Genomic DNA, 13029 nt, shown 5'->3' with positions numbered 1-13029 from the left:
GTTTAGCCAATTCACTACTTCCCAAAGTTAAAAAGGAAATCTCTGTGGCTGTCCTTTCCCTCTAAGTCCATGTACACAGAGCAGCCTTTTGGTGCCCAAGTTAGCCACACAGGCTTTTTTCCTTTCCCACGGTTTTTTATTGCGGTAAATAAGTCAGGGTTTCTCTGTGTAGCCCTGGCTGTCCTTGTCCTGGAACTCACTCTGTATATCTGGCTGACCTTAAACTCAGGTGTGCACCGCTGCGGCTCTGCCAAGGCTGATTTTACACTTAGGGTTGCTTCGGTTGATCTTCCCACCTCAGCATTCCAATTGGCTGGAGCTCTCGGTGTGTGTACCACGGTGTCCAGTGTAGGTCTCAAAGTGCTACCTGTACAGGGGCCTTGGGCATGCTGATTTCACCTGTCACTGTGTATGTAGGTAGACAGTGATGTGGCTATTGTCAGAGTGTGTCTGCACCTCTCTGGGGTACATCTCTTTCTAGACCTAAGGGTCAAAACCCAGGGCCAGATTAGGTTCATTCACAAGATGCCAGCCATAGAGGGTTGTTAGCAGCCAGCCTTCCTCTGGCTAACATTGTGTCTTTTGGCATTAACCTAATGGGTGTGGAATTGTTTTCTTACCTTAATCCTTTTATCAAAGAAGAAGCTGAAGGACAGAGAGGTTTAAAGGCTTGACTGGGATCACAGAGTAAGCTGTTGTTAACCAGGGAAAAGCTCGGGACTTTTACGGACTCTGCTAGCATTTGTTGCTATGGCAAAGGGAGTTCTTCCTTCCAGTGCAGTCAGGAGAAAAATGTCCATGTGAATGAAAGATTTGACCCTGAATGTCAAACATTTTTTGCTGTTGTCTTATGGAGGTTATTTCGTTGTTGTTAATTTTTTAAAATAGGATTTGGGGAGATGATGGTTCAGTGCTTAAGATCACTTGTAGCTCTTGCAGAAGATCTGGGTTCGGTTCCCAGCACTCACAACTGTCTGTAACTCCAGTTCTGGAGATTCTGACACAATCTGGACTCCATGAACACCTGCACACACCTTGCACACATAAACTTAAGCAGGCACACACACATATACCTAAATATGTATATGGGTGTTTTGCCTGCATGCACGCATGTCTGTGCATCATGTCCATGCTTGGTACCTGCAGGGGGCGCTACATCTCCTGGGAGTTACAGACATTTGTGTGCTGGCAATCAAACCCAAATCGTCTGGAAGAACCACAGGTGAGCTTAACCACTTACCATCTCTCCAGTCCTTTTCTTGTAATGTTTCTGTTTGTTTGTTTGTTTTTGGTGCTGGGGATCCACCCAAGACCTTATGGGTACTAGGCAAGCATGCTACTAAACCACATCCCAGCCCCCTTAATTTCCTAGTATTAGCATCACAAAACAACAGTGGATGATTATGTCCAGGGGCCACCATCTGATTCTAAGTGCTCACAGCCATATAGACAAATGTCAGTAGTTAAAATGACCAGGTCCATACCCATGTGGCGTCAGGACAAAGGCATAGGGAACACTTTGGCAAACAAACCTCGTACAAACATAATACAGCTAGCTGTAGACTTGAGCTCAGACAGCACCTGAAAAGGGACATTCTCCAGATATTATTTCCTAGCCTTTGGGAACCTCTCCTTGCTTAAACACTTCTGATAACCCTTCATTGCCTGTGTATCTTTAAAGCCAGGGCCTGGTCTTTAGTGATCTACCACTGCTCGCTTTTCCCCCCACCCCCCACCCCACCCCCGACCTTTTATGGTCACTGCTTTGCTTACATGTGCGCTACATTGTAGCTAATGGATATGCTCAGTGTTACTGTTGTTCCTTCAAGCTAGAAGTCTTGTGTCTGCCTGGCAATCAGCCTGCTATAGTCAGCTGGTACAGTATGTCCTCTGGAGGAACCCCACCCCATGTCCGTCCCCACCAATCAGGGGAGGCTTTTTCCCACCTCCTTGTTAATCTTCCTCGTACTTGAGTTATAGCCCCATTGGTATTTGTTTGCACACACAGCTGTAGTCTTCAAGTGTAGTTTTCCAAGGCTGGAGCCATATCTAATCTACCTAGAATGGAGCGGTGTCAACAGTGTTTGTTAGGTGGACGGTGCACTGTGAATGAGATTTTAGAGAGCCTGAATAAAGTCCTAATCATATGCACCCTCATCATCTCTACTGAGCAGTATTCCTCCAGGCAAGAGCTTCTTTGCTGAGATGGACAATGGAATTAGACCTCTCTGTCTATAGCCCACACCTTTCATCCCAGCGCTCTGGAGGCAGAGGCAGGCAGGTCTCTGAGCTTGAAGCCATCCTGGTCTACAGAGTGAATTCTACAGAGAAACCCTGTCTCAAAACAAACAAAAAGACCTCTGTCTATAATGTCTAAACAATCAACCCCCCCCCCTTTGCTGCTGTATGTAACAGTTCACTGTGTTTTCCCCGCCTTCCTCCCCCACCAAACATTAAAACCCTCTTTTCTCTCTGGGTAGTGCTAGAGGGGTGCTAACGTTCTCTTTCTTTGGGGGATCAGGAATTTGAGACAAGGTCTTTCCACATAGGCTTGGCTGTCTATGTAGATTACACTGGCCTGGAACTTGTAGAGATCCTCCTGCCTTTGTTTCCCGAGTGCTAGTATGCAAGGCATGTGCCACAGCACAATCTCTAGTTTTCATGTCCCTCACAGTTACCAAAACTGCTGCAAGTATCCCATGTCGGATTTAAATCAGGGCCTTTTTCTTGTGTCTGTCATAGTCTGGCTCGGCCTTCTTGTCAGTGCTCGGAAGCACTTGTTGATTGGATCAGAGGTCCCCCATCCCACCTCCTCCGTGACCGAGTCTTGTAGAAGTGACAGATGGTTTTGAAGTTAGCAGTATGTGTTTGTTTGAGCTTGCATGTGTGTGCACGCATATGTTGTTGGAGGTAGAACCCAGGGTCTCTTGCATACTAGAGAAGGGCTCTATTACTGAGATACATCTGCACAGAATGACCATGTCTTCTAAACTCATCTTCCATACAATGTCCCTGCAAAAAACAGGGCAACAGCTACCATGGGTTTTCAGAGGAGTAATAACAGCATTAGGAAGTCAAAGTCCCCAGCAAGTGGAGGCTTTAAGCAACCCTAACCCTGACAGTGATCAAGCAGCCTTCAGAATAAAATCCCTCTGTACATTCCCATTTGCACCAAGGGAAGGATTCTGGTTATCCTGTCCACCTCCAGGGCTAGTGTGACAGTATGATGAAATCAAATAGAGAAGTGCTTGGGAAAGAATAGAGCAGTGTTCTCAGTCTTCAGTGTTTAGAACGCAGGGTCTTTCTCCACCCCACCCTCAGAAACTGTGATGCTATGTGTCCCAGTGGTGCGAGGGATAGTTTCGTTTTCCAAGATAACTGTTCTTCAGCTTCACCTTGAAAAATACCGCTGTGATCAAGAAGTAATACAGGGCCAGGTGACAGTATGTGTGTGCATACCAAGCTCACCTCTGTGTCTGGCTGGTGGAACTCCATAAGTGTTTTCTAGTGTGAAAACTAAGTACCCCTACTTCTGGAGCACCCATCTTTTGGGGAGAGCTACTGGAGTCCAGTTGTTACCCAGGCTAACTGAGAGAGAGCTCCTGGGCTCAAGCCACCCAGCCAGCCCTGACTGAGACATCACCATAATCAGCTGTCATGGGAAGAAAAGAGAATACAACTCTGCTTCTGGGTAGAACCTAAGTCAAAGTGGTGGCGGCGGCAACACATGCACGCCTTTAATCCCAGCACTTCTGAGGCAGAGGCAGGTGGATCTCAGTGAGTTCAAGGCCAACCTGATCTACAAAGTGAGTTCCAGAACGGCCAGGGCTACACAGAAATAAACCCTGCCTCAAAAAAAAAAGAATCCACTGACTGGTCCCATTTTGTTTTTTGTTGTTGCTGCTGATGGTTTTTGTTGTTTTGTTGTGTTTGAACGGGGAAAGAGAGATCCTGGAAAAAGTAAGTTATGATCTTACCGACTGAAAAAATTTGACTCCAGAAATGTTCTGGGCAGATGATGGACAGGTGGGCAGTGACACCTGGGAAAGGAAGCCGATTGCTTAGGCTCTGCAGGAAGTTGCTATTTCTGGGTCTCAGGGCCTTGCCGGTCATGAAATCTTGTCGTGAATTTCCCAGGAGCTTGATGCTCTTTCATTTTATTCTCACAGTGCAAATGTAGGGATGGGAAAAGACCTAGAAAATGGGTCCCAAGACATCTATCAATGCAGGCCCTGTGTTCCAGAGGCAGGGTTCCCAAATCTTTGACTGGATCTGCGTAAGAGAAAGGCCTTGCGAGTTAAGATCATCCGACACTGCTTTTACCTCAGCCCTGTACTTCCATCTGTGTAAACGTGGCGGATTGCCTGACGGCTCTGAGCCGGCCTGCCCTGCACCACCATATGTGAGGGACTAAAATCCTCTGTGACCTGAAAATGCCTTGTAGAGGTTAGCTATTGTCCACCCTCTAGGACTGGAGTCATTCACATTGAGAGTCTGGAGTCATTGTGACTGAGCACTTGCTAGGCTTGTGTTGGCAGAGTGGTGGACATCTAGATGGACACAGCCTTCTTGTGTGTGGTGGGCTTGGAGACATGTCGGGGAATCTTTTCTGAGAGGGGAATAAGCGTTCCATTATATTAGGGTGATAGAAAAGAAGGCAGCTGCCAGGTGAAGGCATGGCAGGCTGTGGGAGGCGCTAAGAGCAGAGGTTTGGGGGCAACTGAGGGAAGCCAGTTGTGATCAGGGCAGGATGTGCTCAAAGCAGTAATTAAAGTGACAGCCTCAGGTCTGGTGTGGCGTTCCTACCAGGATGATAGCATCAAGGGTGCTGAGGAATGTGTGAGGGGTTTGTGATAGGGAATTCTAAGAAGGTGAAGCATGTGTAAATGGCAGAAAGCTTCTTTTTGTACCACTCCAAAAGTGAAATGGATAAGCATATAGGAGTCTTCTGATGTCCTCGTTTGGGTTTCTGTTGTTGTGAGGAAACACCATGGCCACAAAGCAAGTTGGGCAGGAACTTGCTTATTGTAGTCCATCACTGAAGGAAGTCAGGACAGGAGCTCACACAGGGCAGGAACCTGGAGGCAGGAACTGATGCAGAGGCCAAGGAGGAGCGCTGCTTACTGGCTTACTCCCCATGGCTTGTTCAGTTCACCATCTTTTGCTTTGTTTTGTTTTGAGACAGGGTTTCTAGGGTTTCTCTGTGTAGTTTTGGAGCCTGTCCTGGAACTAGCTCTTGTAGATCAGGCTGGTCTGGAACTCACAGAGATCCACCTGCCTCTGCCTCATTTCCTGAGTGCTGGGATTAAAGGTGTCTAGCACATACCCCACCCCACCCCTCTACACAGCCCACCTTCTTTATAGAACCCAGGACTTAACTAACCAGCCCAAGGATGGCCCCACCCACAATGGGTTGGGCCCTTTCCCGTCAGTCACTAAGTAAGAAAATGTCCTTCAAGCTTGTGTACAGTGCTATGGAATAGAAGCACTTTTTGTCTTTCTTTTTTCTTTTCCTTATTTGGTTTTGGGTTTGGGTTTTTTTTCAAGACAGGGTTTCCCTGTGTAGCCCTGGCTTGGCTGTCCTGGAACTCACTCTGCAGACTAGCTGGCCTTGAACTCAGAGACTGCCTCCTGAGTGCTGGGAGTAAAGGCAAGCGCCACCATGCCCCAGATTAATTTCTCAGATAACTTTAGTTTGTATCAAGTTGACATAAAACTACTGGGGCCTGCTCTAAGGTGCTTCTAAAATCTAGAAAGTGAACTGGAGAGGGGAGGACCAGAGAGATGGACTGCTCATGGGGATGGCTGTGCTCAACTGCAAGGATTAAGAGGCAGATCTCCAGACAACCGTGATATGTGTACGTATAGCTACTGGAGAGGTAGAGAAAGAAGCATCAACAGTTCTAGACCAGCCCAACAACAGTGTGAGGTCCTGCTTCGAATTTTAAATTTTTCTTTAAAACTGAAAAGGAGCTATGGATGTATACCCCAGAGGTGGACTGTTTGCCCCGCATGCTCAGTGGTCCCCTTGTAAAGAAAGCAGGCAAGCTGCAAACTTTCCCTGCTTGAAGTCCTCCTTACCAACAGAGGGCCTCATGCAGCAAACATGGGTCCTTGTGCTTCAGATCATTTGTCTAGAGCTTTCGTTCAGGAAGAGGATGCAGTGATTCATTCATTCACCACCACTCACCAGGGTGGTTGCTTGGAGCTATCAGCTCTGAGAGCTGTTCTTCAACCTGTACCAAATGCAGGCACCTTGGAGTCTCAGCTGGTTCTGGGCAACCCGTTTCCAAATCGGGAAATGAGTAAATTAGCACCATCTTGCTATAATTGCCAGTCCCAGGGTCCTTGCAGTTGCCTTGGGCATCTGTGACTGTTGGATTCCTCCCAGCTGCTCTTTGGACCTGTCTGGGACAGAAGGGGAAAGTGTATCCCCCAGTGTGACTTTACCTCCTCGTTCTGATTGGTTTGGACCCCTAGAAGTTGGCCTGAAGGAATTGCACTATCTGAGTAACCAGCCGTTCCCTACATCTGGAGATCAATCCTCTGAAGGCACCTCCTGAAAGCCAGATTTATGGGGGTCACATAGATTCCAGCTGGGAGGGGCTTCCGCTGCTGCCCTGAGCTTGGGGAGACCACGGCTGCGCTTCCAGGGGGGCGGGGCACTCACATGGCTCTGCGAAATCCTCATATTAGTTCCCCACTCATCCACCCACCAAATCCTTTGTGAGCAGAGAGGGAAGAGGAGAAGGCCTGCAGCCTCCTGCCTGCATTCCTAGACACCGACTCACTGCGGCCCGCGGCCACTGGAGCTGCAGAGCCGTGTGAAGTGTCAAAAGGAGTTATGCTCAGGAGCTCCCTAGCCTTGACCTCTGGGCCTTGCATTTTCTTCCATCTACACTCCTTTCATCAGATGGAAATCAAAGGATGCAAGTAGATGCTAGTTCCAGATTTAAATAGGGGCTCCCTCCTTGCCTGCTTGAGTTACCGGGAAGCATAGTAACATCTGGGCTCTGTAGCTGGGAGAGAAAGAGGTCCAGCTGGCCAATCAGCAGCAGTCCTCAGTGTCCTTCATGGTCCCTCCCTTCCACTCCATCGCACTCCCCTGTGGCTCTTGGGTGGCCCCCAGCCAAGATCCTGGTTCCTTCAAGGCTGCTCAAGAGATTAAATCTCAACTGGAGACCCAAGGAAAGCAGGGAGCCCACCAGCACCTCATAGTAATGAAAAATGTTGAAGCTGGAAGCTATTTAGAGACTCACCCAAAGCCTAGACAGAGGCGGGGGCTTTCTACAGGCCAGATATCCAGTGCAGAAGTTGAACGGTAGCCTTAATGATATTAACAGCTAACATTTATCAACTCTTAATGTGTTCCAGACTCAATGCCAAGGGCTTAAGGGGAGTGCATTGTTGCATTCAAACCCAGACAATCTGGCTCTGGGCCCAGGCTGCACTCCCTAATACAGCATGGTGTAGCACAGCCTATGCTGTCTAGCTCAGGTTCAAATCCTGGCTTCCCTTCCTGGTTGTTCAGTTAGATAACTTCAGGAAAGCAATTTAACCTCTTTGTACCTCAGTCCCTTCCTCTCTAAAGGGGGATGGGGTCACAGCGCTACCAAATAGTGGGTTAAATGTCATTCACACACAATGTTGCAATTTGAGGTGCAGGCTGAGTGCCCTCACTCTTCGACACTGCCTCCAGAGCTTGGGTGTTGTCTGCAGTGGTAGATACACAAACCTGAATTCGGCAACCAGGACAGATGCCAAAAACCTTTCTTAGTGTATTTTATTTTGGAGACAGCGTTTCACTATGCAGCCTGGCTGGCCTGGAACTCTCTAAGACTACCAATCTGGCTTCAAACTCAGAGATCCACCTGTCTCTACTAGGATATCACACCCAGAACACAAAGTCATTTTTTAACCATGTTTCTGTACTGCCTTTGATTTTTTGTTTTTACATTTTTAACTGGTTGAGGAGGTAAACAAGAAAGCCGAAGACTATTTCACAAAAGCAGAAAATTATACAAAATTCAGGTATCAGTGTCCACAAAGTTTTATCGAAACCTAGCCACATTTATTTGTTTGTATTTTACTGAGGATGCTGTAGTGTTGAATATTGAGTGGCTGGGATAGGGTCTATATGACCTATATATTTGACCTCTAACCCCTTACAGAAAGTGCTCTGACCCCCCCTCCCACACTGTAGAGACATTATTCTTACTGTTGACAAATGTTTCTTTTCAAACTGGAGGTAACCCCCACAGAACCTTGATTTTTGTCATTTGTTCAGTGAGTGTAACATGTATGCTATACATGTTTGTATGGTTTGTTTTTCGAGCCAGGTTTTCTCTGTGTAGCCCTGGCTGCCCTGGAACTCGAAACTCAGAGATCCATCTGCTTCCGCACCTGAGGGCTGGGATTGACGGCATGTGCCACCACTGCCACCAGGCTAGGCAGTTTCAAAACAGTAGAGAATGTACAGTGAGCACTTAACACTACATACTCAGTAAATGCTCCTTGTCCAGATACAAACCTAGGCTCTTACCACATTCATGGTCCCTGTACCCAGCTGCAGAAATGGGAGCGCATCCCCTTATAACCTAGGGATCAGTTTTGCCATGCACCTTCCTGACACAGTTAACAGTGACAGATAGCAGCTGCTGGGTGACTTAAGACTTCCTCTAGTGGGGAGGTGTGTATACCTGGTGGGAAGAGCCTATGTCACAGCCTCCTGTCCATCAAGGTCTGGTCCCTAGTCTCCACCAGCCGCCTTACTTTTCCCTTTGTAGCCCTCTAGACTGGGGAGAGACTTTCTTCGTGTGGTGCTGGTCTGGTCAGCCCCACAGCTGAGGCTCTTCAGGGGTGCTCCAATCCCAGATACCCAGGTGTGCCGTCTCTGGGCAGCGCCTCAGATCGTCATCTCTTCCACCTGCCCAGTGTCCAGTTGGAGAAGTATAGTTACCACTAGACACATCCAGTAGCAACTCTGGAAGAAGAATTTATATCACCTTACATTTCCAAGTGAAAGTCCATCACTGAGAAGTCAGAGGAGCTCAAGGCAGGGACCTAGAGTACAAGCCATGGAGGAAGAGGGAGGCCGCTTACTAATTGCTCTTTTCATTTTCTGATAGCCTTTAAAAAAAAAAAATACGGAGTCCTGCTGGAGGTGCAGCACGTGCTTTTAATCCCAGCACTCTGGAGGCAGAGGCAGGTGGATCTCTGAGTTCACGCCCAGTCTGGTCTTTTGTAGTCCTGAGCCTGAAAGTTACTCTGTCTACTGGCCTGGCTTCCAATTCAGAGATTTGCCTGCCACTAACTCCCAACTACTGGGATTAAGTACTGACCCTCTGTTAGCGTTTTTATTGGGTCTTCTCACTTCAATCATCAGTCATACAGTTCCTCACACACAGGGCCACAGACCAATCTGATTGAGGTTAATTCTTCAGTTGGGTTTTCCCTTTCTCCAGTGGCTCTAATAGTGCAGACATGGTGGGATCAATAGATGGCTTATGGGAGTGAGTGAGAGGACAGTCAGAATGAAGCTGGGGGTCCCAGCCTCGCCACTGATTGGCTTTTGTCCATCAACGAGTCACCTAACCTCTTGCCACTTCACTTTCCTAGAATATAAAGTGAGGATAATTCCATCTCAGAGAATGCATACTCTGGACCGTTTCCTTCTCTGCAGCACAGCCCTGCCCCAGAGTGGAAGTGGACAGCTTCTTGAGACTGTCCCCAGACCAGGCAGAGGGAGTGGGTGGATGGGAGTCCGGACACCAGAATAGAGACCAGCCAGCCCAGAGCTGAGTATGTTTCTAAGGAGCGGCCTCCCCTGCTGGGGACTGTGTCGTCTCCCGCGGGTGTAGCGCTGCCGAAGCTGGCTGACATCCTGTGCCTTTCACGTCTCGGTAGGCAGCTCTTCGGGGGCTGGGGCATTTGGACACAGAGGTGTCGGCCCTCCCGCGCTGTCCCGCCCTGAGCCGTGCGGTGGACGCTCGCTCGGCCGGCTCCAGTTATTGTCTGCCGCGCTTGCCTGCAGCCTCGCTCCCGCCCGGGCTCCACCCCTCGCTGCGAGGTCTGTTTCCTAACAGCTGCGCCAACCACACACCTCGCTTCTGCCCGAGCCCCTCCTCTTCCTCCCTCCCTCCCTCCCTCCCCCTCACTCGGGCTGGGTGGGAGGGACTGAAGGACGGGACTAACTTGACAGCAGCATCTCATTTTTAGCTAGTCACCGGCCCCTTCCCCGGAATGCCCGTGTGTCTGTAGCCTCCGAAGAGAGGTGCTTCTCCCGCAGCCCCGAGGGGCCACGGAGCTCCCGAGAACGAGGGAGAGACCCGCCAGCCATGTGCCCCTGCGGGAATCTGCCCGGGAGCCAGGGGCCTGGAGTCCTCTCTCTCCTGCTGCTCCGGAGGCAGAGGTGAGCACCGGGTGGCCGGCTCCAACCAGAGGTGCCGGGGACCCCGCCTGTCAGCCTGTCATGGTGGCCGCCTGCAGCCAGCCTGAGGCACTCCCAGACGGGGTTGCAGCTGAGCCTGTTTGTCTGGTGTGGGAAGAAGATGGGGAGTTACTTGTCTGTCCCGGCTTACTTCACCTCCAGAGACCCCTTTAGGTGAGTTGCTCTCGGAGTCCTCCTCCTCCTCATCCCTTCTCCTGGCCCCTGCTCCCGAGGGCAAGGCCGCCGTCTTCCTCGTTCTCCTCTGACTTCACTTGTTCCTGGTTTTGCCAGAAGAGCTTATACCAGAGCAGAAGTGGCCTGGAGAGGGGCGCCCGGGTGTCCTGAAAACCGGGAGGTGAAGGAAGCTCCTAGGGAGCCCGGGCTCCCCTCCCTAACATAACACACCTTGGCGTTACAGTTTCTGGGGAAAGGCACAAATGGGTTGCCATTCTGTAACCCTCACATGTCTTACCTACAGGCCGTGCCGCCTGCCCAGGAATTTGTCCCAACAAGCAGGATGGGCAGGTTTTGCCAAACTAAAAGCTGGCAAGGCCTGGGTGTGGGTAGCCTGGTACACAGTAGGCACTGTATATGTGTTCTCGTTAATGGCAAGCACATTTGCCCTGGCCTCGAATGGGTTCTTAGCTCCCAGATGAGTGGAGTTTCTGGGTCAGCCCCCAGGTTTGAGTATCTATAGGGGCGCTCTGTGGGGCCTTTGATGGGGAGGTGTGAAACTTTGTGTGTCTGACCTGTCTGTCTATGCCCTCTGCCCCACCCCACCTTCAAGAGAAACTCCCCAGGGGGTTTCTGGCCCTCTGGGTCCCTTCTGAATGGAGCCATTCCTGCCTGGGGTGGGGCTTGTTTTTATTCTTTGGGAGAAACCAGTTTTTCTGAGGGCTGCCTCCCCTCCACCAGTAGTCCTGCTGAACTTTTTCTTCCAGCTTCCCCGACCCAGTTTGGTGGATAGTAATCTGTGGCTGTCCCTGGGCAGAAGAGCAGCCGCCAGGAGGTTTCAGTGAATGACTGGGCCCTTGTAGAGTGTCCGGAAGCACACAGACTGTGAGAGGGACTGATCTCTGTCACATCAGCTCTCCTGATGGGCACTTTGTCGTTTTGTCTCTGAAGCCTAGAAAGTTTGTGTGGCCCCATTTTACTGATGAGTCTACCAGTCTCAACAGCGGCAACATGCATGGTCCCGTAGCTGGCTTGTTTTGGAGTTTCTTGTCCTGGGGGTGGGGTTGCAGTTCCCTCTGTCTGTCTCCCTTACTTACCTGTTCTCAGGCTCGCGCCCCCCCCCCCAAACAGAGCAGGAGAGGGATGTTTTTGCCAGGTTTATGGAAGAGGTTTTTGGTTGTTGGGGTATTTGTTTGTTTGTTTGTTTGTTTTCTGAATTGTGGAAAGAAATTGATCTTGAGTTTAGGAGATACATTTTACCATGTGGAATCCAAATGCCAAGTGTTATAGTGGCCATTTGTTCAGGTTGTTGTTCCTCTAAATCCTAGAGAGGAATCTTGGGGGAGGGTTGTTCCTTTAGGGACCGGGAACATGAGTGTGCCCTTTTAATCTCTGTGGCCATGGCTGGACTGGGGCTGGAGCAGGTAGTGAACTTTTGAGAGCTAGGTTCCCAGGGCCGGCAGCCCTTTGTCTTGTTCTATACCAGCCTCTGGGAAACCTGATGACCTCACCTCCACTCCCCAGGCTCTGTTTGCCCAGCTGGAGTCAAAAGGGCACTGGCTTGCAGTAGGACCCTCTGCCCTCTCCTAAATGAGAGGCCACATTCCTGAAGCTACTGCTGAAGGGGGAGCCCCAGGGGAGGGACTGCCTGGACTCTCCGCTCCCTGAGCGTTCAGGCTAAATCACTACCTGGTCTAAAGCTGACTCCCATCAGCACCCTCCATCATGTGACCTCTGTGGCCAGGTGCCTGTCCCCTCCTGAGGCCTGTTTGTTTAGAATGCAGGGATAAGACTTCCTGGGCTCCTGGACCAGAGCCCTTCCTGGATTGTGTCAAACAAGTAAAGCCCTTGACCCTCGGGCCTCTGGAGGAGTAAAGTCCATGCGAGTTCTAGGGCAGTGGTTGCAAGAAAGGTGACGCAACCGGATTCCATGGGACATGACCAGACGTGACCATGTGATGGAGAAAGAGGGAGGTGGGAAAGAAGAATGCCATCTCTGTGCACCCCTCTGCCTGGCAGGCCTCACTCTAGCAGAGAGCACATCATCTTCCCTGCCTGCCACTCGAATGAGTGAAATGAGTGGACGGGGTACTCTCAGACACTCCCAGGTAAGGGGACACCTCAGATGGGTGACAGAAGACCTAAATTAGGGAGTGGCCACCGTGTCACACACTTATCAGTAGGAGCTCGTGTCACTGAGTTCTGGTCATCAGTTGAGTGACAGGTACCCCCCCCCCATCCCGACTTTAAAGGAATCTCCTAGAATAACATTTCCCTTAATATCCAACATTGGTTTAATGAGCTTGGTTTCTACATTATCTCTTGAAGAAAACAAACACATCTTTGCATTATAAGGCAACCTACATGTTAAAAAAAAAAAAAAAAAAAAAACCTCAATTTAGCAGTAAGCTTTGGCATTCTCCTTC

General features: G+C 49.8%; 1 protein-coding gene across 3 annotated transcripts in view; it reads left to right on the top strand.

Moving 5' to 3' along the window:
* Limk2 (LIM domain kinase 2) overlaps positions 1-13029 on the top strand; it is a 63148-nt gene that overhangs the window by 24983 nt on the left and 25136 nt on the right. The window contains exon 1 of one of the 3 annotated variants that reach the window (XM_051200377.1): positions 10179-10603. The exons of the other annotated variants lie outside the window; for them this stretch is intronic. Within the exon in view, the coding sequence (XP_051056334.1) occupies positions 10551-10603 (53 nt within the window). The 5' untranslated portion in view covers positions 10179-10550. Of the gene's footprint in view, positions 1-10178; positions 10604-13029 lie in introns of those variants that run through there. 3 annotated transcript variants of the gene reach the window in all.

Source organism: Phodopus roborovskii, unplaced genomic scaffold (assembly GCF_943737965.1).
Source record: "Phodopus roborovskii unplaced genomic scaffold, PHOROB, whole genome shotgun sequence".
Taxonomy (NCBI): domain Eukaryota; kingdom Metazoa; phylum Chordata; class Mammalia; order Rodentia; family Cricetidae; genus Phodopus; species Phodopus roborovskii.
Note: the sequence above shows the minus strand (reverse complement) of the source record. Positions and strands in the feature narration are given on the sequence as shown.